This window comes from Crinia signifera, chromosome 3, assembly GCF_055691185.1.
Source record: "Crinia signifera chromosome 3, ASM5569118v1, whole genome shotgun sequence".
Taxonomy (NCBI): Eukaryota; Metazoa; Chordata; class Amphibia; order Anura; family Myobatrachidae; genus Crinia; species Crinia signifera.
The window spans coordinates 283,697,224-283,724,406 of NC_139219.1; the positions used below are offsets into that span (position 1 = coordinate 283,697,224).

Here is a 27,183-nt window from a genome sequence, read left to right on the forward strand (position 1 = left end):
GTTTATATGAAGGGTATTTCGCAGTAGTGATCATATATGCATAAAAACTATCTGACCTATTTTATGTTATCTTTTCATTTCAGAGTCTCCTGAGATCAAGAAAGAGAAAAGAAAAGTAACAGACAACTCTCAGAACAGAAAGAGTGAATGGACAAATCTTAAAAAAGATGAATCAGTTGGGAATCTTTGGAGAGAGTTGGATAGAAGCTATGAAACGAGGAGACCATCTCTGGCGGGGCACAGCTTTAATGAAACTATTGAGTATAAAACTGAGAGAAGAAAACCTGTTGGAGAATTGTGTAGGAGTGACATATATGTTGACCAGGCTGGAGATAGCAATATCCTGCATGACAAAGTGTTTGAGGCTAATGACTCTTTTGAAGACCCTGCGACCACTGGTCAGTATGCAACCAACTTGGCTGAGTGCGTGTTGCAGGATGCATTTATTAGGCTTTCACAGTCCGACAACTCTTTCACCAAGGAAGCAGCAGTTTCTATCTCAGCCAGTGACTCTGGAGTAATTTGCAAAGGAGGTTCTCCTGCAGCATCCCGATCATGGAATGAACTTCCAAAGATTGTCATCGTTCAGAGTCCAGACAGCTGTGACAGCCCAACAGAGTGGATCGAGGAGTCTCATTGGCCCGAACAGCAGAGCCCTACTAATGTTTCTGACCAAGGGACAGAGGAGAAGTCATCGTCAGGCTTCACACAAAGTACTCTAGAGGTTGCTTTAGCATGTGCAGCCTCAGTAATAGGCACAATCTCCAGTTCTCAGCCCTCACATCAAATTAAAGTGAAACAAAATGATAACATGGACTTAGAAGTGAAAGACACCACTGAACAAAGCATCGCAGACATTGTAGGATTTCCGGGGGTTGTAATAGGGACAGAATTTTCAGTGCCAACTGCTTTGTGTGAAATGACTCGGGTGGCAAGTGCAGTTGCTGTTTGTGGCCTTACCGAACAAAAGCAAGGCTATTACCCAGCCACATCCAAAGGACTTTTAGTAGCAGCGGATGCTTCAGCAGCTGTGACGTTACATTGTAGTATAGCATTGGGAAGCAGCATGGAGAAACTCAAAGATAACATTGCAAAAGCTCTGCTTAGGGAAGCGGCTGTAATGTTGACAAGTCCATGCACCTACCGGAATTTAGAAGAATTTATTGACTCTATAAATGAGAAAATCCGGAACAGTGTAAGCTCTTATAAACTGGCCCATGTGGGCGACGTTGCCAATGATGACTTAGCTCACAACTTATCGGATACAATACTGAGACATTCGGCTGAGGAAGCCATTCAACGGCTGCAGAGTGCTGAAGACCAGCATTGCTCCAGTGCGCAAAGTGACTTTGTGTCAACTACCACTGAGCTTCTCTTCAACGTGATGCATTTCACCTGTAAGAAGATGAGTGACCTTGTGCAGAGTGGAGATTTGCCTCCTAATTTTGTGGCTAATGATCCTAACTCTGTAGATTCAGAGAAGAGTCAGGTTGAAGATATGCCTGACATGCCAGTAGGTCACAGGGCATCCGGTCAGTGGAACGAAAGTCAACTAGAAAATTTATACAGTGAGCACAAGCCTGGACCAAATTCACACAGACTATCCCAAAATGAAGCAAAAGACAGCAATATACCACCAGCGGTAACAAAAGCAGCTTGCAGCAAACAGTGCCTGAAAAGAGAACGCTACAAACGTCACCACAATGAGCACAGAGCCTTCCTAGCCAGGGAAAACACAGAAGATGAGTGCAAGTTTTATGTGCTAGACAAAGAATCTATAGACCGGGGTATGAATTCAGGGAGTTACGAAAATCTCAGTTGTGAGCTTAATATGTCCAAAGATATCACTTTGAATACATCGTTGGGGAATAGCTACAAGTTGCTTTCTGCTCAGGCTTCTCTTCCACTGAAACATCCCATCAGTAACTACTGCCTAATAGACTTTGCAGATGACTTGGCAGAAACGGTTGTCTCTATGGCCACCGAAATAGCTGCTGTTTGTTTGGAGAACTCCAATGGAAGGCAGCCATGGTTTTGTGCATGGGCAAAGGGCAGCGAGTGCTTGCTGACACCTTGCAGGACAGTGAAAAGGAAAAAAGAGACCTCTTCAGGTGGGTCAGTGGTTAGAAGGCACAGGCCACCACGGCTCAGTGAGATAAAGAAGAAAACAGATGAGCACCCAGAGCTTAAAGAAAGGCTGATGAACAGAGTGGTGGATGAGTCAATCAACCTCGAGGATGCTCCAGACTCAGTTAATGCCTTTGCTAATGAAGTGGCCTCCAAAATAATGAATCTAACAGAGTCATCCATGGCAGATTCCCTGTGGCAGGGACAAAACCTGTCACGAAATAGATTACACTGTGACAGATGGAGCAGAGGCAAAGCATCCAGTTATGAAAGTATCCCTGAGGAAGACCTTGATGCCAAAAGTCTTCTCAACACACTTGGTCCTGGGTACATGCTAGGACAACCATTCAGCAGGACCAGCTCCGTGTCCAAACAATCTAGCTGTGAAAGTATCACAGATGAATTTTCTAGGTTTATGGTGAATCAAATGGAAAATGAGGGAAGAGAATTTGAACTGTTGTTAGACTATTATGCTGGGAAAAATGCAAATAGTATTCTTAATTCTGCATTACAACAGGTGTCTAGGAGAAACAGCCACTTGAACGTGAAACCTACCTGTCTTTCCAAGCAGTCTAGCACAGAGAGCATAACAGAAGAATTTTACCGGTACATGTTAAAGGAAATAGACAAGGAAAATAAGGATTTATATTCCCTCAGAAATACTGCAGAATGGACAAGTAAGTTGATGCCTCCATCACCACGCACCCCTTTCTGCTTCCGACAATCTTCCATGCCCTGCAACCGATCATCCAGTGCACGCTTGACTGTAAATGCCCCCATTAAAGCAAACTCTCTAGATGGGTGTTCAAGTAACGAATCTCGGGAATTCCTCAACATTCAACATGTAAATGCTATCTCTTCCCAAAATCTCTGTAAATCAGACTCCTGCCTTTACCAAAGGTGCCAGACTGACCAAGCTACGGACATGCTTATATATGAGACCTGGTCCAGCTCCATTGAGTCACTAATGCGTAAGAATAAAATTATAGCAGACAGAACTGATAGCATAGATCCAGAATCATCACCAAAGGGTTCTCCAGCGCATGTGGACACTTATGCTAACATGCTGGCTGAGGACATCGTTCAGAGTGGAAAATCTCTGATCGTTCTACATCAAGATTCACTTGAGAGCACAAATAAGGGAAGCTTTAATAACCATAATATTTCACAAAGTCAGTGCAACTTTATGGACAATCAAGAAACTTTGGCGATGAGAAGATCTACATTCGTTCACCAGACTGCCTCTTCCATTGGACACCTGGAAGTACCCTTGATACAGATTGAAACGGATCAAAGGGAAGAGACAGAAGAAGAAGACAAAGGAAATGTACTAGAAATGACTATTCTTGAAGATGTTTCAAAACGAAGTGAAGAGAGAAGCATCACACATGTAGGAGTCAGGTACTAGTTTCTATATATGACAAGAAATGGCAAGTCCAATTTAGGATCCAAATTTCTATCTTTCAGTAGATTTTCAGTTCCCAAACCTGCTGCAGATCTTGACATCTACATTAGGGTTAGATATAGATAATATCAAAGTTTGGTTTAGTTAATATAAGGGTAATTTACTAAGAATCATGATTGACTATACCACATCACTGGACATCTCTGGTATTTTAGAAGGTCAAAATCACAAATTTGCTAAGCATTGTTTTTGAGTACATGAAGCGAGATGTCACATATGCGATTTTTGTCCAAAAATCGCAAATGTAACAGGGTGCATTTTTTTAGACAAATTCGGAATTCGCATCTGATTTAGTGTGGTTTTTAATAACAAAAATTTGCGTTTTTTTAGACATGTGCGGTTTTTAGTAATTATAATGTGTTATTTTTTTTAGACATGGAAGTCTGCGATATTTAGTTAAAAAAATAATAATAAACAGCTCCGAGCTCATTGAACCGGTCCTGTTTATAAAAATACATGGGACAATGACAATGCCCTTTGTTTCTTTATGTCTAAAACAGTCAGATTTCCCTTTCACGATAGACTCCACTGTCAAAAAAACTGAAATGAAACTGAAGTAAACAATACAGTACAAAGTGATTTTCAAATGTATTTCCTAGGTAGAGGATATAATATGCCACTGTTTTAGACTGTACACCTAATTCCAACCATAATGACAGTTGGCACCATACTGAGACATGCTGTTTCACATAACAACAAAAAAGAAATTGCAGATGCACATCCAAAGTACTAAGCACTGCTAATCATATTAATAATAAACTCTGCAATTTAACAAAGAGCAAAACTGAGGCACTAAGAATAATTTTTGGCTAAATATATGTGACTTCAACATTAAATGGATCGCTGAAGACCCCATACATTACTGCGACTTCTCTGAGGGAGAAATCGCAGCCAATCCCCCCTTAAACCCAGCAAGTGTTGCCGGAGGCTGTCCGATCCGACAGATCCTACGTGCAGCATTTGCGAACTGGTGCTCAATTCCGATTCACTGGTGAAGCGCATCGCATCTAAAACACATGTGATTTGCCCGATTTCACCTGATTTTTCGACCAGATGCATCGGAATCAGGTAAAAATCGGGCAAAATCACATAAGTGTTAACATTCTAAGGCTGGAGTCTAGGGCATGGGCCCTCCCAGACCAACAAAGGCCAACCACCCCAAGACATCGCATTGGTGTATAGTACCAATAAAAATGCTGTCACGTTAGGAGTAGCATCTATGTGTTATAAAGGTGAAAGGAAATAATTAAGATGTTTAAGAAGTGTTATAGAAGTATATACAAAATAAGAGAGGGATAAAAGTTGTATAGTGCGATACATATTATACTGACATATTGTTTAAGGTCTTACTATTCATGGTGCCAATTTCAATATGCATGCTGCAAATGCAATGGTGTCACCAAAAAGCAGTTACAAAAATGCCCCAAACCTTCCAAACACGAGCACTCTAGTGGCTCCAAACCATTATCAGCCATGACCAAATCAGCCACATTTTGCTGTAGGTGGCCTGGGATCCTGTTCTTTGCCCCATGAATAAGGCTGTGTACCATGAATAAGGCTGTGTACCATGAATAAGGCTGTGTACCATGAATAAGGCTGTACCATGAATAAGGCTGTACCAATGATAAGGCTGTGTATCATGAATAAGGCCAAGAAAATTGGAGAACTTTTCAAATCCAAACATGCCACTAACGTGGTTGTCAGTTTAGTTTCATTTTTGATGTGATTTTTCTGTGAGTTCAAACAAATTTAACAACTTGATTCTTAATAAATTTGTCCTTTTTATTGTTTACTACATAAAGAATACAATGTTTGGACTGATGGTCTAATGCAATCTATTGCCATCTGATGTTGTGTTTCACCTGCAATTACCTGTAGGTTTCGCCTTTAGTAAATCTCCAAATTGCTAAATCATTGCAAATCGGCCAAATTTTAACCTAGATTGCGACATAAATCCAGATTCATCAGACCAGGGGACAATTCTCCAATCTACATCTGGCCATATTTGGTGGACCTTTTTTTATTAAAGCCTAGTGGTTCCCAAACAAGTCTTCAAATCACCCAGACAGGCCAGTTTTTGAGAATATCCACAGGGGACTAATTTGGGCTTCATTCACTTTGTACATGGATGGTGTAATCAAATAGGGATATCCCTAATATGTGGACAGTTGGGGGTTCCTTGACAACCTAGTTTGGGTACCACTGATGTAGCCTGATAGGACTGGATCATAAAGTAACCTTCTGTAGTCCACCACTTCTATACATAGACAAATCTAGAAACACCTGTCCACTAGTACTTAGTTATCCCTAGAATATAAACTCAATGTTCTGACAATATGTTGGGCGCAAAGTCAATAGTTTAATCTCCAGATACTGGAGTGATGGAGTTAGGGTTGGCAGGATGGAAGGGGAGAAGTGGAAGACATGGAAGGCTAAGTATAATGGGTGGGGCAAGTGGAGCATGGTGGTGGGGTTATGACCTGACCGGGATTCAATTTTAGATGTGAAGTTTGTGTTGAAGTCAAGGGTGGAGAGAGTTTAGGGGAGGTGAGGTCACCTTCCTGTCAGATTGAAGTACTCTGGGCATATCCCTGTGATCTATTTTAGTAGCATGACTCATCCCCCCATAGAACTGCCGCTCAGATGACTTTTATATGCTTCATGCACTATTCTCCATTAACCCTAGTGAATGTTGAGCATGAAAATTTCAGGTCATCAATTTCACCACAAAGTCTGTTACCACCAAATATTCCTGTTAGTCATTTTTGACACATTTCTTACTTATTCCTGAACCTCATGACTACGACTGCATTAACAAGCAATTGTACAGCTCATACTTGCTGACTTCTTTTGAAGCATCTTGCAGGACTTTACAGTGATTGTGGGGCTGCATGTTATAAAGATCCATCCCTCTGTTCAAAGCTGTGATTTGCAATTTTGCTGCATTCTATAGTGATAGCCGGTAGGGGCTATTATGACACAACATGAATCATGTTATTCAACCTCAGGACGCCCACTTCAGTCAGCTCTCTTGGGAGGCCAGGACAGCCTGTCTAAACTTGGGACTCTCCCTATTATGTTGCAGGTGTAATTAAAATTGTCCCTGAGTGTATATCTGTGCTGTGCTAGCCACTGTCCCTGAATATAAATAAGTACAAATGAGGAATGGCAATTTTTAGTTCCCAAAGATGTCTAACACAGGAATACCTCTGCAGGTTTTTTTTTTTAACACTTTATTGTTCAACGTCGTCTAAATGAAAAAAAAATTGTGAAAAAATCATGTCGTCATTTTTATGTGTCGACCATTACCACATCCACCTATTGCTAGTGTCAACCTTTTGTCAATGCTGACCTAGTGCATGTTGACCTTTTGACCATGTTGATCTTTTGCCTGTCGACCAATAGTGGTCGACCTATTGACTCTCGAGCTGATCACTGTCAAACAGATACCAGGAACCAAAGTACCAGGAAACAGATAGAGGAGGAGTGTGACATTGCATATTGGGCAATTGCTCCCTGCTGTACAATGCAGCATTATCTCATTGATGTGATTCAATGAGAATCCCATTATTGAGCCTTTTGGAAATTCGGGCGTCTCCAGGGGTAGGTGCTTTGGTAGAATAAGCAAGTCAGTGTCTGCTTATACAGGCCAAGAAATACATCATGGGGTAGTTACCTTTATATAAAATACAGCACAATAATGATGATTATTATAACCTGAATCAGATATTGGCAACACAGGACCTGCTTCAGAGTGTTGCAAACACATATAGTATCTCCCAACATGGAGTGAAATTGAGGTTCTGGCCAAAAACGTGGGCTAACCAATCACATCATGGTGACCTCATCAGGTGGGTCACTAACATCCCTAATACTGAATGACTACTGATTCTAGCTATCAGGGGGTCGTCAGATGGGTCACTAACATCCCTAATACTGACTGGCTACTGATTCTAGCTATCAAAGGGGTCATCTGGTGGGTCACTGTCATCCCTAATACTGACTATCCACTAATTCGAGCTATCGGGGGGGGGGGGTGTCATCAGAAGGGTTGCTAAAATCCCTATTACTGACCATCAGGTGGTCATCAGATGGGTCACTAACATCCCTAATACTGACTAACTACTGATTCTAGCTATCAGAGGGGTCATCGGGTGGGTCACTAACATCCCTAATACTGACTAACTACTGTTTCTAGCTATCAGAGGGGTCATCAGGTGGGTCACTAACATCCCTAATACTGACTAACTACTGATTATAGATATCAGGGGGGTCATCAGGTGGGTCACTAACATCCCTAATACTGACTGACTACTGATTCTAGCTATTGGGGGGGGGTCATCAGGTGGGTCACTAACATCCCTAATACTGACTAACTACTGATTCTAGCTATCAGGGGGGTACATCAGGTGGGTCACTAACATCCCTAATACTGACTAACTACTGATTCTAGCTGTCAGGGGTACATCAGGTGGGTCACTAACATCCCTAATACTGACTTATAACACGACCTTAACCAGGTTTAGGTTTTACTCATCATAGGGGGAATTCAATCTGGGATTACAACTGTCGGAACATCCCAACAGTCAAAATCTCAGGCCATTTTTGTTTCTCTCAAAAGAAACTCGACAGTCATAATTCAATGTTCCGACTGTCGAGTGTTGGAAAGTCCTAGGATTGGCGAAAATGGCCCCAGATTGTCAAAAAAAAAAAAGCCTGAGAATTTAACAATCCAAAGTCATTTCTGCCAAAACAGATCCATTTTGTCTGAAACTGCCTTAACTTTTTGTCTGAAACTGCTGTTGGAATCAGCAGTGTTAAATAGGCCGGGGCCGCTATTTCCTCCGGCGGAAATAGCAGCCAGGATTGAATATGCACCATAGTGTCCATTCTAATATGTAGAAAGCAAATACTGTATATGTCCCAAACTAATAAAAAAAAAAACAAATAGCAGATGGCTTGAGTGTAAAGATTAGGAAGAATGGACTCCACCTTCAAGTGTACAAACATACACAATTACACAGTACACAAGGGGAGCCCGGACTGCACTCGGACTGCTACTCAGCAAGGGTGCTACTGTACCTTGCTGAGACTTGTAGTGCCACCCAGAAAAAAAGAAAAATTCACATGCTAAGCACTAAACATGCTGGTAATCAAAACAATTATAATGAACTCTACAATATATAGCATGGAGTAAAATTGAGGTTTTTAGCACAATTTTTGGTCAAATATATGGGTCCATCTACCACATCATGGTGATCTGATCAGGTGGGTCCCTTACATCCCATGATTATGAGTATCATGATTGGGAGGTTTAGTTGTAATGTTTCTGGCCTTGGATGGGTCAAAAGTGCGAGCTAAAAAGATCCAACCTCAATAAAGACAGCGGGTTATAGAGACACTGTAACAATGAACTGTGGTCTGCATTTCCTTGTGGTCCGTTACTGACCTGTATAATTACTTGATCGGAAAAAGTCAAGCTGTGGTCTCAGGCCAATCTTTCAATGTTATTTTTAATCAATCGGTGCCTATTACTGCCTGGAATGCATTTCTACTGTTGTAAATTAGGATTTACCCTTTGAGTGCCAATGTTGCTGTGAGTGATCCTCAAAATAGCCGCTACAAAAGCCAGCGCTGCTCACAGCGACTGTTCTTTTAGTATAAATAAATACAAATACAGCCAAGTCATTTAAATATTGCACCCAAAAAAAAGAACAGTCGCTGTGAGTGGCGCTCGCATTTTTAACAGATATTTTGAGGATCTCTTATAAGCAAAATTGGCAATTTAAACATATCTGAATTGCATAGTGGTTTATTGCATAGCGGTTTATTGCACTACTAACATATCTTTTGTAAACCAGGTCACTGCAAGCCAAGCAGGTAACTGGAATCTTTCCAAGGATGACTCCAAGGCCTGAGCTCCCTACTCCTCTGAGCAGCAGTGAGGATAGCACGGGCAGCTGGTCACAGCTTGTAAATGAGGAGGAAAACCCTGAGGATGCCAGCAGCCTTCTGCAGCTCAGTGAAAGATCTACAAGGTGATGAAGGCTGTCTGAGTCATACAGAATACCGGTTAGAATATTAATGGTTGATTGATCAAACAATTTAAAGAGGGGTTAACAAAGCAACCTATCAGATTCTACTGTAGCTATGATTTACTTAGTACATTCTATAAAATAGCTAGAATTTGATTGGTTGATTTAGGCAACACCTGCTCTTGTCGTTTTTTGAAGGTTTGATAAAGCTCTTAGTTAAAAAAGTAGGCTTAAAAAAATGGTATTTTTATAAATAATAGAAGTGTAAAGTTCAGTAGATAAATAAGAGCAGGGTTGCCTACCCTCCCGGAATGGCCGGGAGGGTCCCGGAAATCGGGTCCCCCTCTCTGCCCCCCGGAAAGGGTGGCAATCCTCCCGCATATCCCCCCCTAGCTCCCGTGATGTGTCCCTCGGCGGGGGTGTCCGCAGGTAAAATGCCGCGATCGCTGCATTTTAGCCCCAGCCCCCCCCCCTGTAAAATGCCTGAAATACCGACATTGCACGGCGGGGTGCGGGGCTAAAATGACACGACGCTGTAGGCACGCCCCCCACAGGGCAGCATCCGTGTGGCAACTCCCCAAACCGCCTCTTTTTCACTCCCAGAGCTCAAAAGTCGGCAAGTATGAATAAGAGGTGCAGGCTAGAATTCGGGAATAGGCCAATGCAGCATTACTCTGGGTATATTTATACTACTAATATACTGGCTTAGTGGAATGTCTTGTGATTAGGGCGAACCTTTCTCAGAATAGAGGATATGCAAAGGATCAGGCCTCCTGAATGTGCAGATAATGTATATATAGGGGAGGCCTCATGCTAAAAAATCCTTAAATCTGTATTCTCTAAACAGTAATGGCAACTGCAGCACAACGAGTAGCATAGGCGTCATAGACCTGGAGGGTTTTTTGGAAGTTATTCCGCCGGCTCCGACACCTGACATGTGAGTATATACGACATGTACAGAATTCTTTGCTTTCTTCTGTGAGATGTTGTTGCATATATATTTATATATTGCACTCACCATTCCCGGTTGGGAACAGAGAACTCAACAGTCACCACCACCTTAATACAAAATATAGTAGAGTTTTGGGTCATGGATTGATCAATACATTCGATCTTGCAACCAAAAATCAAGGGACCTCATTTCACTTGCAAGTCCTAAACTGTCACCCATATTTTTGAGAGCCTGGCTATCACATCTTCATCAAAGTGAAAACATGCGGACCTGCCAAAGTACTAATGGCTTTTTTAAAATATATTTTTATTGACACACAAAGAAAATGAGCTTTACAGTATTTGTGCAATTACAAAATAAATAGGCACCGTAAAGGAGTAATGCATTCACAATGTTTTACATAACACATACCCTCCAACAGTACCGATTTTGCCAGTACAGTACCATTTTGGCAAAATTCAAGTGTACCGAATGTACCGTTTTTTCTGCCCGCAATGCACCCGTTTCCACGGGTGCATTGCAGGTCCCGGGCCAGTGGGCGACGCATCATAACTTCACGCGCCGGCACCACGGATCCGGCGCACAGCACTTCGTGGGAGATCACAGTGTGTCTGCTAGCCCTCTCTGGCAAGCGCAGTGGTGATTTTCGGACACCAAGCACACAGAGAGGAGAGCTAGCACAGCATGGAGTGATGGGGGAATGACTGCAGCAGCGGAGCAGATCATGAAACAAGCATGAGGCAAAAAATAAGGTGTGATGGTCACTTTATTTATCAGAGACACATACATTCAATTCTAGTATCCTGTGACATCATGTCATTAGGAAAGTATAGGTCTGGGTGCCAGATACTACTAATATATATATTATTAGCGCTCACTTTTTATTTTATTTTAAATGCCGGGTAAACATTCAGAAAGGGGATGGCCACTCCCCATTTACCAGTGGACACACCCACTTTACACATGGCCACGCCCCCTTTCTGGGTATGTACCGATTTCTGCCCTTCAGATGTTGCAGGGTATGATAACATAAAATCTCAATTGGATTACTGCAATGCCCTCTACCTTGGTCTACCAGCAAAATAACTGCACCGATTACAGCTGGTACAAAACACAGCTGCCAACCAGCCCTGTTCTAGCCACATAACTCCCATTCTCTACACCCGGGACTGGCTGCCGATAAAATGGCAAATCAATTTACTGAGTTTCAAATCCCTACATGACCAAGACCCAAGGACCTGAAGCAGCTTCTGATATCTGATTCCATACTGTCCCACCCGATTACTGCAATTCTGTAGATGAAGGACTTTTAGCAGTACCTCGGATCTCCCATAATTCATCTGGGGGTCGAGCTTTTAGCCATGCTGCTCCAAATCTATGGAACTCACTTCCCCGCACAGTTCGAAGAGACCCCCACTCTAGAATCCTTCAAAAAAAGATTTAAAACGTTACTGTTTACTCAAGCATTTCCTTCATTCCCTTGAGTATTGTTTATGAAAAGCTTTTTTGTACTTCAGTGTTTCTGTACTGTATTACATTCATTCTATCTGTTAAGCGCCTCGAGTCCTATTGGAGAAAGGCCGCTATATAAATAAATTATTATAATTATTATAAATGTTCAATTGTTGTATACAGTCTTGTTCGTCACAATAAAAACTTCAAATTGTAAGATGCATCTTATAAATGACCTGTATTATAGCTAGTATTTAGATGGAACTAAAGGAAATCATTGCTCAGATCTCCCCACAGCTGTAGCCAGGGCAAGAAGAACAGGGTGGCAGGATCACAGGGCAGGCAATGTTTTTCAGCAAATAATAATAAAGGGGGAGGGGGATTAAGTGAATACATTTGTTAATGGTGATAGAGGGATGAGAGGATCTCCTGATATCTCAGGCTTACAATACCATTGAGTTTCCATGGATCCTACGACGTTGATCCAAAGTCAGGGTTGCATGTCCCAAAAAGCATGGGTACTTTCTTCTCTTTTTCCAATGTAGTCTCTAATCAATCCATGTTAAACACATTAAATAATTGAAGCATTGGGGGCGTAGCATCAATCCATGCCCGCAAAATTAACTAACGACTACTGCACTTATGATCAACAATAACCTCTTACAGTCTTTCGCCACCCAGTGACAATCGGGCAATATACCAAATAGTGCCCAATAGTAAATGGTATGTAATTCACCAGGTGCTCCAAGACATACAGTATCTGCTAACCTGCAGCCAGAATATCCTTATAAGAGGGCACTTTCAAAAGTAATCAGGGGCGGGCTGGGCCGCGGGGCAGAGTGCCATGTGCCCTCAGGCCGCTCAATCGATTTGTGTGCGGGCCGCCTTGTTCTGAGGCTGCTGCTGCTGCAGCCACGGCTGACCAGTCTCAGACTGGTCTTCAGAAACATGGCCGCTGGCCTCCTGCACTGAGGACATGTCTAGTGCAGGAGGCCGCTACAGAGAGTTGGGTTGTGGATTCTCTGCGTTCCACCTTACTTCCCTGTGCTGCAGCCTGCCTAGGTGACTGTCCGGCATCAAGATCAGGTAAGAGGGACTGTACAGTGGGAGCAGCCTATGGGGTCCTGTTATTATTATTCTACAGGGGGAGCAACCTGTTGTGTGCTGTTATTATAAAAGGGAGCAGCCTGTGGGGTCCGGTTATTATTATTATACAGTGGGTGCAGCCTGTGGGGTCCCGTTATTATATTATACAGGGGGGGAGGGAGCCTGTGGGATCCTGTTATACAGGGGGAGCAGCCTGTGGGGTCCCGTTATTATACAGGGGGGGGGAGCCTGTGGGATCCTGTTATACAGGGGGAGCAGCCTGTGGGGTCCTGTTATACAGGGGGAGCAGCCTCTGGGGTCCAGTTATTATTATTATGCAGGGGGAGCAGCCTATGGGGTCTTGTTATTATAAAGGGGGAGCAGCCTGTGGTGTCCTGTTATACAGGGAGAGCAGCCTGTGGGGGTCCAGTTGTTGTTGTTATTATTATTATTATTATACAGGGGGAGCAGCCTGTAGGGTCCTGTTATTATACAGGGGGAGCAGCCTGTGGGGTCCTGTTATTATTATAAGACAGGGGGAGCAGCCTGTGGTGTACTATTATACCAGAGGAGCAGCCTGTGGTGTACTTTTATTATACAGGGGAAGCAGCCTGTGGGGGTCCTATTATTATGCAGGGGAGCAGCCTGTGGGGTCCTATTATTATACAGGGGAGCAGCCTTTGGTGTCCTATTATTATTTTTTTTTATTAATAAATATTTTTAAAATAAAAACCTCCATTTAAAGCTGCGCTGTTACTTATGGGCCGGTGCTCTTGACTTGCCCCCCCCCCCCCCCCCCCCCCCCCCGGCTAAAAGTTGTCTAATGGAAGTCATGAGAATGAGGACTAGAATAAAACGAGCCATGCTTGTGAATGCTAGGCAGCCATTCCGATTAGGACTCGGCAATCCATGGACAGTGTGTCGATTGTGATGGGGTTTGAACTCACAGCAATGACTACATACATTGTGCATTTTTTATAGAAACCCAATAGGATGCCTGTATATCACACTGAAACAAGTGACTTTGTATCGGTCCTAATTGAGTTGACTTCTAGGTAGTTATTTAATATAAAGCGTCAAATAATTTGTTCATGCCAGTGCCGCTGAGAACTTGGTGAAGCCTGATACTGGTGATGTGGTCATAAACTGTCAGATGCTGTTTATGGAAGTGGTACACTTTTATGGGGGGGGTTAATTAGGCTTCACCAGCAAGCCCAGACTCCAAGAGAGACCTGGGTGCTATATACTGTACCCTCCCTTCCCCTCTCTCCGTTTCCCTGGGTGTGGCCATTGGTAGAATGTGGATATCTGCATTCATCTTTATCAATGTAACTCTTCATACTACAAAAGTGTGTGGCTACAAAACTCAGGCATTGTGAAAGTAAACAATGTGTGATCAATTCATTTGTATCTCCATTATAATCAATTTCGTTTCCTGATTTTTGGATTTGATCACCAGGGTATTGCCAAGATCCACTTCAGCCTGATGGGCAACCTATTTTCAGTAATACACTTTAAGCCAGGGGCAGCCAACTGCAGTCCTCGAGAGCTACCAACAGTTCACATTTTCCAGCCCACCCAGCAGGTGCATAGGTGCACTCATTACAATACTCACTGGTACATTTTAAAAGATCCACAGGTGGGGCTAAATACAGTACTTCACTTGTGATTCCGTGAGGAGACCTGGAAAATGTTAACTGTTGGTACGGTAGCTCTCGAGGACTGGTTACCACTGTTTAAAGCAATTCCTATCCTGAACATATTTAAAGAACTTTAAGTGCTAGAATTCTCACATTTTTTGCCTAAAAACCTGGATTCCTTTGGTTACCAAATGCAGTAATTCGTCCACTGACCCAATTATTCATCTGCAAAAAGACGGAAAAATACCACACTTTCCCATGAGTGCTTTATATATACCCTACATAGGGAAAATAAACTCTCTCATATAAAACAACAGCAAAAACCATTAAATAAGGGTATACCTTCTCTATGTATAATACCACATCACTGGCAATTATTAAACAAACATTTCTCGGACAGGATTCAAGTGTAATTTTAAACACTTTATTTCTGTCTTTTTGAGCACATAGTGTGTATATGTCTGTATGTCCAAAAACTTTTTAACCTCTATTTTTCGCTGCATTCCCATATAAGCTAACTGTGGGATTATTAATAATAAACAATTAAAAGTTATATTTTATGACTCTATTCATTCAGTGCGTTCCCCAAAAAGCAGTCCCTTTTTCTCTTTTGTCCTAAACATTATATACCGAACGTAAATGTTGAATATGGTAAGATTTGGGGATTTTGGAGTAATTCAGGATATGTCCTTGAATCTGATGATTAACTTGTAATGTGTTGTCTGCGTTTTATTTGCCAACTTTTTGCTTTCATCTCATGCCAACTCGTCTCCATATATGCCAACGTATTGATTTGTTTGTATCACTATTGTCATGCATGAATATTCTTTCATAATATGTTCCTTTCATTTTATGTGAATCGCTTTGTTCCTAAACTTCTGCTTAGAATCTCATTATCTCTGAATATTTTCATAGAATTTGCATAGTGACTTTTCTCTATTGAATACTTTTTTGTTGAGTCTATGCCAACAATATTGTTTATTTGTCTCTCATTTGGAATGCATAAGTTAATGACATTTGTTTGTATGTTATTTTTGTGTGTTATCTGTTTAACGGAAAAAAATAAAATATACTTTAAAAAAGTTGGAATTCTAAAATATGAAGTATGAATTACACCGGCAAAGCTAGGACAAAAATAAGGTCCAATAAATGACATTCACAATCTATGTTCATGGGCATGCTTTGTCTTGTGTGTTTGGGGGCCACGCTACACCCTGTCTTGTGTGTTCAGACTATGGACCTGATTCAGACCTGTTTGCTAGGCAGCACTTACATAGGCAAACACTGCCCACCCCCCACCCCCCCCCCCCCCCCGCTGACCGAATCCCCGCACTAGCATGCGAGCAGATGTGTACGCTTAAACATCCGCTCGCATGTGGCCGCACAAGGGAAAAATCGTTTGATGGTAGCTCCCCATCTAATGATGTTTCCTTGCTTCGTGGATAGAAGTAAGTTTATTCTCAGGGGTACGCCCAGCATTTCTATGGGCATGCCCATAAAATGCTAGGTGGTCCTTGAGTCCGCCCTCTGCCCACCCCCTTCTGCCCATCCTGGAGGGAACACCAAAGGCATTCAATCCCAGGGCTTGCACAAACCCCAACAATCAGCCAGGGTAGCGAATTTGGCCCACACTGAGCTGGTTTGAATCACCCTCTATGTTCTACCCTGTCTTGTGTTATCAGTGGCCTTGCTCTACCTTGTCTTATGTGATCAGTGTCCATGCTCTATCCTGTCTTGTGTGATCAGTGGCCATGCTCTACCCTGTCTTGTGTGATCAGTGGTCATGCTCTATCCTGTCTTGTGTGATCAGTGGCCATGCTCTACCCTGTCTTGTGTGATCAGTGGCCATGCTCTACCTTGTCTTATGTGATCAGTGGCCATGCTCTAACTTGTCTTATGTGATCAGTGGCCATGATCTATCCTGTCTTGTGTGATCAGTGGCCATGCTCTACCCTGTCTTGTGTGATCAGTGGCCATGCTCTATCCTGTCTTGTGGGATCAGTGGCCATGCTCTACCCTGTCTTGTGTGATCAGTGGCCATGCTCTACCCTGTCTTGTGTAATCAGTGGCCATGCTCTATCCTGTCTTGTGTGATCAGTGGCCATGCTCTACCCTGTCTTGTGTAATCAGTGGCCATGCTCTAACCTGTCTTGTGGGATCAGTGGCCATGCTCTATCCTGTCTTCTGTGATCAGTGGCCATGCTCTATCCTGTCTTGTGTGATCAGTGGCCATGCTCTACCCTGTCTTGTGTGATCAGTGGCCATGCTCTACCCTGTCTTGTGTGATCAGTGGCCATGCTCTACCCTGTCTTGTGTAATCAGTGGCCATGCTCTATCCTGTCTTGTTTGATCAGTGGCCATGCTCTACCCTGTCTTGTGTAATCAGTGGCCATGCTCTATCCTGTCTTGTGGGATCAGTGGCCATGCTCTATCCTGTCTTGTGTGATCAGTGGCCATGCTCTATCCTGTCTTGTGTGATCAGTGGCCATGCTCTACCCTGTCTTGTGTGATCAGTGGCCATGCTCTACCCTGTCTTGTGTGATCAGTGGCCATGCTCTATCCTGTCTTGTGTGATCAGTGGCCATGCTCTATCCTGTCTTGTGTGATCAGTGGCCATGCTCTATCCTGTCTTGTGTGATCAGTGGCCATGCTCTATCCTGTCCTGTGGGATCAGTGGCCATGCTCTATCCTGTCTTGTGTAATCAGTGGCCATGCTCTATCCTGTCTTGTGTGATCAGTGGCTATGCTCTACCCTGTATTGTGTGATCAGTGGCCATGCTCTACCCTGTCTTGTGTGATCAGTGGCCATGCTCTACCCTGTCTTGTGTGATCAGTGGCCATGCTCTACCCTGTCTTGTGTGATCAGTGGCCATGCTCTATCCTGTCTTGTGGGATCAGTGGCCATGCTCTATCCTGTCTTGGGTAATCAGTGTCCATGCTCTACCCTGTCTTGTGTGATCAGTGGCCATGATCTACCCTGTCTTGTGTGATCAGTAGCCATGATCTACCCTGTCTTGTGTGATCAGTGGCCATGCTCTACCCTGTCTTGTGTGATCAGTGGCCATGCTCTACCCTGTCTTGTGTCTTTGGGGGCCATACTATCTTGTGTACTGTCTTCTGTGTTCATACCATGTTCTACTCTGTCTTGTATGTTGTAGTTCTGCAACTGGCCATTCCACTGTAAATAAATGATTAATATGTTATTGTTGTTTTATTTGCCCCACTAATATGCTTAATTACTCTATTTTCTTTCCAAGGAAACCAGAGAAGATTGTGACCAAAGATCTACAGGAAAATCCAGATGGTGAGACACAGGCTTCAATGGGAGATTCTCTGTTGTAGTAAATACCGAATAAAAATATAATTACATTATCCACAAATACAGTAAGATATATTCTAAAGAACTGGAATCAATAACAGAGCACTTCCCTAAGTAAAAAGTCCTAACATTTTTATCTAGTACAGTCATCCCAAAAGGATCTGATTCCTTAGCTTGATATTGTCTCCCTTTTTTTCTAATCCAATGGTCTCCTAGATTCTCTCCTAATCATTCCTTTCTGTAAATGAAAGTCATTCAGCATGGATCATTCAGCATGAATTGTATGTGCTAAGATGCTTGCAGCAGCTTAGCATATACAATCCTTAGCAATATAAATGCAGGAGGAGGTGTATACCACATTTTCCTGCATTTGCAAATGCTATATTTGCAATGAGATCTCAGTACAGGATGAACAAGGGTACTTATGTATTAGCCGGGTGCCCGGTACGTAGATAGAGTAGCGGCACTGTCAGAATCAGCGTAGTGTTCCCGCGACCAGCGTAGTTAGCAGTCAGTCAGAGCCAGATTAGTAAGCGTAGTCAATCAGAAGTAGCGTAGTGTTCCCGCGAGCGTCCCTGTCAGAATCAGCACGTGCGCCTCATGCACAAAGTGCGTCCTATGTACAATAAAGAAGGCATTTTAAAAAACCCCAGTATCCACGCCAGCCCAAACAGCGGCGAGCGCAGCGAGCCCCGCGAGGGGATGCGTTACGCGTCCTCCCGACCTGTTCATAGCCCCACTATCCACGTTGGCGTGGAGTTGATTTTAAAAAGTGTGGTGAGCGCAGCGAGCCACTTAGCCCGAAGCGAATCGGGCTTGCTTCACATGTGTTCCGCGTCCGCTCGCCAAACTTTTTAAAATCAACTCCACGCCGATGTGGATAGTGGGGGTATGAACAGGTCGGGAGGACGCGTAACGCGTCCCCTCATGGGGATCGCTGCGCTCGCAATGCTTTGGGCTGGCGTGGATACTGGAGGTTTGAAAATGCCTCCTTTATTGTGCATGGGATGCTTTTTCTGCATGAGGCGCACATGCGAAAAATTACTGAGATGCAGGAGCGTCTGAGATGCACCTGCGTCTCAGACAGCTGAAGCGCCTCTCCACCGGCGCACGCATGATCCCCTTTCCGCCGGCGTCCTCCAGCGCAGGGGATCTGGCGGTTACCGGCGATGTGTGAGAGGCGCTCACTAGGCTTGGCATGGACGCCGGGGACAGAGCCATGGACGCCGGGGACAGAGCCATGGATGCCGGGGACAGAGCCAGGCTGCCGTGGAGTCACTACGCTAACTATGCTAGGCAGCCGTTGGGCTGCCATGGAGTCACTACGCTAACTATGCTAACTACGCTAGGCAGCAGTTGGACTACGCTGACAGCGTAGCTTAGCCTACGCCTGCGTACGTATGTTAATTGGGCGCCCAGCTAATACACAAGTACCTGAACAAGTCTGAAGTAATGCATTGTTGCAGTCGCCGGATTGCATTGCGAAACCAAGAAAATGGAGGCAATATGCCCCTATTTCCTGAGTGCCAGCCACCTAAAGTACACTTCACCTCTCCCTGCGAAGAACAGGAATGCAGCCCACACACGTGCCGATGCCGGCGGTGCGATGCTGTACGATGGGGTGCGCGCTCCCGCGGCACCTCATCGTACAGTACAAAAAGTATGTGCTGCACATACTTTTTGTACTAGCTTTTTCTAGCACAGCATCGCATCGCATGTACATCGTATGCACAAGGCATACGATGCGATGCTGTGTGTGCTAGTTAAGCCCACAACGCACGCTGGAATCGGTGCGTGTGTGGGCTGCAGAAGAGGCGTTTTCATTTCTGAAATGAGATCACATGACCCATTCTGCGCATGTTCAGAACAGGTCCTGCACTTGCACAGTTTCCTGATGATCAAAGTGTGGGTTGGATTGCTTATACAATACAACCCCAATGTTCTGCAACTTGACTGTCTACAAGGCAAAGTCATATGGGAGTTCCGGAATACCTAATTTTTCTGACAAGGAAACCATTGCTATGGTGTAACAGAGGAAAAGTATTCTCTCTATCACTCCTCTCTATTCGCAAAGAGTATATTGATGAATAAAGCAATTTGCTAGTCAGGAAACTCCAGTACTGTTAAATGTTATAATGTATCCAGTACTGTTATAATGTATTAGTATATAAATGCCTTCCAACATTTTTTCTACAAAGGTTTTCTTAAATGTCCTTCATTGTATACAATAAATTGCATCTACCAGAAGCTCAGACTCCTGTTGTCTCTCTTTACAGAATGTACCTCGGGGTTATCAGTGGGCACTGTCAGCTGTCAGCAGGAAGTGTCAGTCTTAAACATTGACCTGGATTGTGAGTGCTCGGACCGGGAGCGACGTACAACATTACAGTGGATCGCTGCGTCAGAGCTAGGAATACCCACTGTGTACTTCACACATTCTCAGGAAAGCAGTATTCAGAAGGTATTGTCCAATCTTGGGTTTTTCATGATGTGTGAATGGCACAGACTGATAATAAATAGAATGTGAATACAGAGCAGATGTCCAAGGCTACAGTGACTAGAAACACACACAGATACTGTATGGGGCAATATCTCAGTGCTGGAATAATCACACATCACTGTGCATTCATATTATCATCCTGGTACATAAACACTTTTACTGCACAAGTGCCAAGAGCTTTAGAGCAGTGGCTTAGAGGGCATCTCAGGGCAGTATTCAATGTCCCTAATCGCGATGTGCAGCGAATACTGTTTAGGATTCGCTGCACATTCGCCGTGTTCCGGAGGGCTGGAGCCCTCGCTGCCAGCCCTCGCTGACACAGTATTCAATGAGGCAGGGGCTTGCTGCCCCTGACCGTGAATGTGAACCCCTGCAAGCCTGAGGACGGCGGCTGGCAGGGAGATGGAAGTCTCCCTGCCTGCCCCAGAACCTATGTGGGGGGGAGGTGGGCTCCCCGGGAGCCAGGCAGCACATGCTGCCCCCCGGGAGAGCCAGCAGGGGACCGGGTATTCACTGCACCCGATCGTGCATATGTAATGATCGGGAGCAGTGAATATATGAATATCTAATGAGCAGCTCTCGGCTCCCGGCCCCCTGCTGGCTGCTATGTGTAAAAAAATATATATATTTTTTAATTAAATATATATTCATGTGCTATAAGCACATGAATAAAAATAGCATGCCCCATTCACAGAATAAAATTCCTGATTTTTTGACACCAAATGTAAAACAACAACTTTATTTTAAAAATTCACATTCCACTTCACCATGAAAAGATGGCAATTTGCTACACGACGACACACGGCGAAAATCACTTAGAAAGACGGCGAGAAGTGCAAGTGGAATAGGGTGATTCACTTTCTGACCCAAAAAATCACCTTCCAACGTGATAATAGCACAAATTCGCCGTGAAACAGGGCGAATTATCCTCATTGAATACTGCCCTCGGTCACAACTCTGCTTGCAGCTAAATGGGTGTAACTGGGTGGTAATGGGATGTTCGGACCTAGGCTAAGTTTATTGAACATGCAATAGATTTCTTTGTCTAAAAAAAAAACAATGTAACCTCTAAGATTTTCAGTTTTCTGAAGGGGATAATTAGCCATCTCAAGCAATAGGATGACAGCTGTGGGAGATTGGTTATCTTTGTCCTATTTATTAAACATAAACCAGTGTTCTCACTACAAAATGCTGATCTTCACCACATACTTTTGCCAATGAATGACTTACCTCAATCAATTATCAGATTTCTGAGGATGTCATAAAGCAGAGTAGTTTATGGTAACTAAACTGGGAAATTATATCTAGATAGAGGGTGACATTCTATGGGATGAGAAAAATAGACTTTTGCGATTTTTTCGCAAAAATGGCCGAAATCGCATTTTTTTCCATTTTCGTATATTTAATGAGCTGCGAAAATGTGAAAAAAGTGCGATATTTGCCAACAAGTTGGACACACTGGAAATGCGATGGCTGCTTTTCGCAGCACATCGCATCCAGATGTTTTCACATGAAAAAATATACAAATCGCATATTTAATGGTATGCGATTTGTATAAAGTGTGTCTATAATTCGCCCAAAAATCAGACCAGGTTCTGATGGGCAAATTAGCCAGACCTTATATAATAAGTGTCCCCCGGCTGTGGCATTACCCTGCTGGCTGGTTGTGTCTGGTGCTGGTTCTTAAAATACAGGGGGCCCCTAGTCATTTTGTCCCCCGTATTTTGGGAACCAGCGTTTTCAGACATGAAAATCACACATTTTCAGGACTAAAGACATCGCACCACCTCGCACCTATTCGCACTATTTGGCCCGTTTTTCGCATCTCATTAAATATGCGAAAAACGGGCCAATCTTGCGATTTTAAAAAGGGCGAAGTGGTGCGATAAAAAAAATGTGCATTTATCTCATCCCATAGAATGTCACCCTATATCTTTATTCTTCACTACGACATAAAGAAAAATCACTGCAAAAGCAATAAATATAATATTCTGTGAGATCAAAAATGCCCAAGGATAACGTCCAAAGAATAGTATGCATGGGATTACAGCTAGAACAAATGGGTGGATTAATATAGCAGTGATAAGGGAGGAGATGTGATAAAATACCTGGTACTTTATCACCGGCCAATTGGCTCCTAACTGTTCCTTTTTAAACCCAGCCTGTAACTTAACAGTCAGGAGCTGATTGGCCGGTGATTAAGTACCAGGCACTTTATCACTTCTCCTCCCTTATCACTGCTTCATACATCTACCACAAAGTTACTGCTCGCCAAGATGAACATTACTGCCCATTCAAAATTCTATGAAGGCATCTTTGATGAGCCGGAAGAATAATGGAGAATAAGAATGGAAGAATGAGTCTTGAATGGATGAGTGTAAATGAGAAGTTTGTGACTTAAATCAAAACTTGTTTTTGTAGAAACCCAAATGATGTACTCCAACAAAACTCATGACCAACTGTGAAACATGGTGGTAGCAGTATCACAGTTTGGGTCTGTTTTGCTGCCACGGACCAGGATGACTTGCACATCATTGATGAAACTAGAAATTCTAGATTGTACAAGCTAATTCGTTAGCCGCCCATACACGTTGCGTCTACCGGCGGTGTGATGTGTGCTTTGAGGTGCGCGCTCCCGCAGCACCTCATCGCACAGTACAAAAAGTATGTGCTGCACATACTTTTTGTACTTGTTTTTCATCACATTGCATCGCATTGCATGCACAAGGCATGCAATGTGATGTGATGGATGCTATTTAAGCCCACAACGCACGCCGGGATCGCAGCATGTATGGGAAGCATACAATTGATTGTCAGGGTATCTGTAACCCCCGCTACCAGTGGGAAGGCCCAGTTTACCTGACCTGGGTGGCGTTTACACTGTGAGGTAACTTTAGTTCTTCTTTTCCAGTCCGGTTAGGAGTCTTTTTGCTCGCAAGGAAGTTGGTACAATTATAATGGTTTATTTTGTGACTCTTGGGTGAGGGTATAATGATCCCCTTCAGTAATAATGGGTTACGGTATTAAACAAACAAAGCATTGCACACTTCTGTGAGCATCATTAACGGAATAGTACAATATACAATATACTGTTATAAGTTATTAATTACTCTGTATTGTGTGGTATCGCTGGCCAGTCCTCTACTAACCAATAGTTAACGGTTTGCTTTGTGAACCACGTACTTATCCTGAGGCTGGAGTATTTAGATTCTTTGTAATGATCCTGCATGTCAAGGGACATGTAGCAGTCTCTTTAGGTTGGCTCAGTAAGTATAAAAGCACATAGTTTGGATTTGGGGGTCAGTGGCTGACAGAGTCTTGCTAAATGAAAACAGTCAAAGGCCAACTCATTTAAGTGTTCTCAAATCCCTAGACAGGGCTTAGTTAATGCTGAATCCCACACTCAAAGCAGCTTCTAGCACATAGAGGTTAAATCAAGTCTCTGCATTCACAGTCTACTGAGAGGTCCTTTTATAGTGGTGATGTTACACAGTCTTACTTAGGGCAGTCCTGTTATACTCTGCTGTGGGGGGGGGGGGTCTGACAGGGACCACTTCTATAGCCAGGAGCTATATTTTGCCTGTGCTCTCTGTGGGTACTTTCCTCTGCTGATACTGGAGTTTGGGTGAGTGGTGCAGACTTGGCTCTAGCAGGGAGCACACTGTTACACAGGTTTGTGATAGTCAGACTCATGCTTTACTGGGTGTCGCTGATACAGGCTGTCCTGCACAGGCTGTCCTCCACTCTCCAGGCTGTCTTCCACTCTCCAGGGTCTCCTCTGAGTACGTGGGGCTCTTTGCTTCTTGCTGCTGCTGTTAGCAGTCACTTCCACTGTGTCCCACTCAGTGGCATGCACTTCTATTGCAGGCAGGGATATCTGGCAGATTATCTGGGAAGATTAAGCAGCTGAACTCTCTGGGCCGTATTCAATGAGAATATTGACGGCGTGCAGCGAATCCTGTTTAGGATTCGCTGCACACTCGCCACTGCCCGCCGTGTTCCGGAGCCTCGCTGTCCCCCCTATTCAACGTCACAGGGGCTCGCTGCCCCTGACGGCGAGTGTGAACCCCTGCGCCTGAGGACGGACACCCGCGACCCCCCCTCATGCGATTCGCGGGTCCCCCGCGACTCGCGCTATTTGCGGGACCCCCGCGACACCCCCCCTCCCCGCGATTCACGGGACCCACGTGACCCCCCCTCCCGCGATTCGCGGCACCCCCCGCGACCCCCCCCCTCCCGTGATTCACGGCACCCCCGTGACCCCCTCCCACGGTTCGCGGTGCTCCCCCGTGATTTGTGGACCACCCCGTCCAGTGATTCACAGCACCCCCCCCGCAGAACCCCTCCCGCGATTTGCACCACCCCTCGATCCCCCCTCCCATGATTCGCGGGCCTCCCCGCGATTTACGGCACCCCCCTACGCGATTCGCCGCGCCCCCCTCCAACAAAGCGCAGCGCCCCCCTCCCACTATTCATGGCACCCCCCCTCCTGCGATTTGGGGCCTCCCGTGATTCGGGCCCCCTTCACGCGATTCTAGCTCCCCTCCCGCGATTCACGGACCCCCACCTCCCGCGCCCCCTCCCGCGATTTGCTACCCCCCCTCCCGCGATTTGCAGACCCCCTCCCGCGATTCGTGGCCCCCCCTTCCTGCGATTCACGGCACCCCCCCTCCCGCGATTCACAGCACCCCCCACGCCACTCCCGCGATTCATGGACCCCCACAACCCCCCCTTCCACAATTCACTGACCCCCACAACCCCCCTGTTGCGGACCCCCCCTTCCCGCAATTCAAGCCCTCCCCCCCCTGCACACCCCCCCCCCCCCCCCACGAGATTTACGGCACCCCGCGCCCCCCTCCCGCGATTCGCCACGCCCCCTCCCATGCATTGCCACGCCCCCCTCCCGCGGTTCACAACACCCCCCTCCTGCGATTCGCGCCCCACCTCTCGCGATTCTAGCCCCCCCTGCGATTTGCCGACCCCCTCCCGAGATTCACGGACCCCCACGGCACCTCCCGCGCCCCCCTCCTGCGATTTGCGACCCCCCCGCGATTCACACCCCCCTCCCGTGCCCCCTCCCGTGCCCCCTCCCGCGATTTGCAGACCCCCTCCCGTGATTCGCGGACCCCCCCTCCCGCAATTCACGGCGCCCCCCCTTCCGCGATTCTTGGCACCCCCGCACCTAAACAACCGCTTTTTAATTAAACAAAACAATACACACCCCCTTCCACATCATATGCTCTCTATTTAACACATTTCACCTATAACTCAAGTTGCAATACAGGGCATCTTTCATACAACACTTTTATTGGCAAGCTGATTATTATATGTATATTTCTCATTCAGTGTGCAATTGGGATACAAACTGTTTTTTTTCCTAACCATCTTTCATACAATTCTAACCATATTTCTCACAATACAAACATCCACAAATTAAGGGGGCGCAGCCCCTTACGACGGTGTGAAGAGCCCCCGTAGGGCGCGATTAATCACCTTGTATATATATATATATACTGTATATCTACACACATGTGGTATGAAAGCTAACTGAATGAGGAAAAATGTTAATTTAAAAAAAAAAATGCAAACATGCATCTTGTTCTGGAACCCATGCATACTTTTAAGACTAACAACTATTCCAAACCCTCTTCCTTCTTTCCATTTAAGTTCCTGGAGGTCACACAACTGGTTCAAGCAAAGTCTTGGAAAATTGGAGATATTTTCAGCGCCCTCATCCTCCACTCGAAGATACGGGTGCAAGGGAGTGACGCAGTGCCCAACTTTTTTGACTGGCTCCTGGAGATGGGATAGGATATAGCTGTCTTACATGTGGGACGATCATGGAGTCCAGCATATCAAGTCTTTATCTTCATTACAACGCAAAACAGAATATACTTTATTTTGTACCGTGATTGGGAACGGACTGACAGATTGTATATTTGGAATGTATTAGACAGTTTTTTAGGCATGTGGGCCCTGCTTAATATTTTTCTAGTCTCTATAAATATATATGTATATATATATCAAGTGGAACATATCGAGTGGAAATGGACTGTGAAAACATTTTTAATATCTGTAGAAACTGAACTTTGTACGAGGTATATACATTGGCCCTGAAGTGGTACGGTGACGCCAGCGCTGTGATTGGTGGACCTGCATTGACTTGTCAGTGCATAATACATTATCTTTAAGATTAGAGCACAAAGCTATGTGATTTTCTCCATATTATGTAACTGAGGCTTGTTGTATGTTAAATTATTAAAAAGACTGTCTGTCAAAACATGTCATATCTTTACCCGAAAATTCATGTGTCTAATGAAATTTTTGTTTTGTTTAATAATGAATAGGCAATCACACGGAGAAGTGTCCCATGGGTGTGTAGCCCGAGTGGTGTATGTAGTATGCACACCATTTTCAGTCACATCTCCTGCACAACTCATAGATAGTCACATAGGGCTGGTGTGGATCAGTTGGTCACCAGCAAGTTGTTAGACAGTCATTAGGTCAACACGCAGAAAGGTCGACATGAGTCTAGGTCGACATGCATTAGGTCGACGGGGTCATTATGTCGACATGGGTTAGGTCGACAGTGAAAAGGTTGACATGG

The 27,183-nt window shown here is 44.5% G+C and overlaps 1 protein-coding gene and 1 long non-coding RNA gene across 6 annotated transcripts in view; both read left to right on the forward strand.

The window, feature by feature from the left end:
* Nucleotides 1–26,856, forward strand: part of SPHKAP (SPHK1 interactor, AKAP domain containing) — a 170,998-nt gene extending 144,142 nt beyond the window's left edge. For 4 of the 5 annotated variants that reach the window (XM_083178308.1, XM_083178309.1, XM_083178310.1 and 1 more), the window contains 6 exons: nucleotides 84–3,528; nucleotides 9,454–9,630; nucleotides 10,475–10,564; nucleotides 18,015–18,061; nucleotides 20,353–20,537; nucleotides 26,244–26,856. In XM_083178308.1, the coding sequence (XP_083034434.1) occupies nucleotides 84–3,528; nucleotides 9,454–9,630; nucleotides 10,475–10,564; nucleotides 18,015–18,061; nucleotides 20,353–20,537; nucleotides 26,244–26,387 (4,088 nt within the window). In that variant the 3' untranslated portion in view covers nucleotides 26,388–26,856. The remainder of the gene's footprint in view (nucleotides 1–83; nucleotides 3,529–9,453; nucleotides 9,631–10,474; nucleotides 10,565–18,014; nucleotides 18,062–20,352; nucleotides 20,538–26,243) is intronic. The other variant, XM_083178312.1, reaches the window with a different exon arrangement.
* Nucleotides 13,907–16,043, forward strand: LOC146064609 (uncharacterized). Its single transcript, XR_014471831.1, has 2 exons — nucleotides 13,907–14,960; nucleotides 15,044–16,043. It is a non-coding gene; the product is annotated as an uncharacterized LOC146064609 (long non-coding RNA).
* Nucleotides 26,857–27,183: the final 327 nt, after the last annotated feature.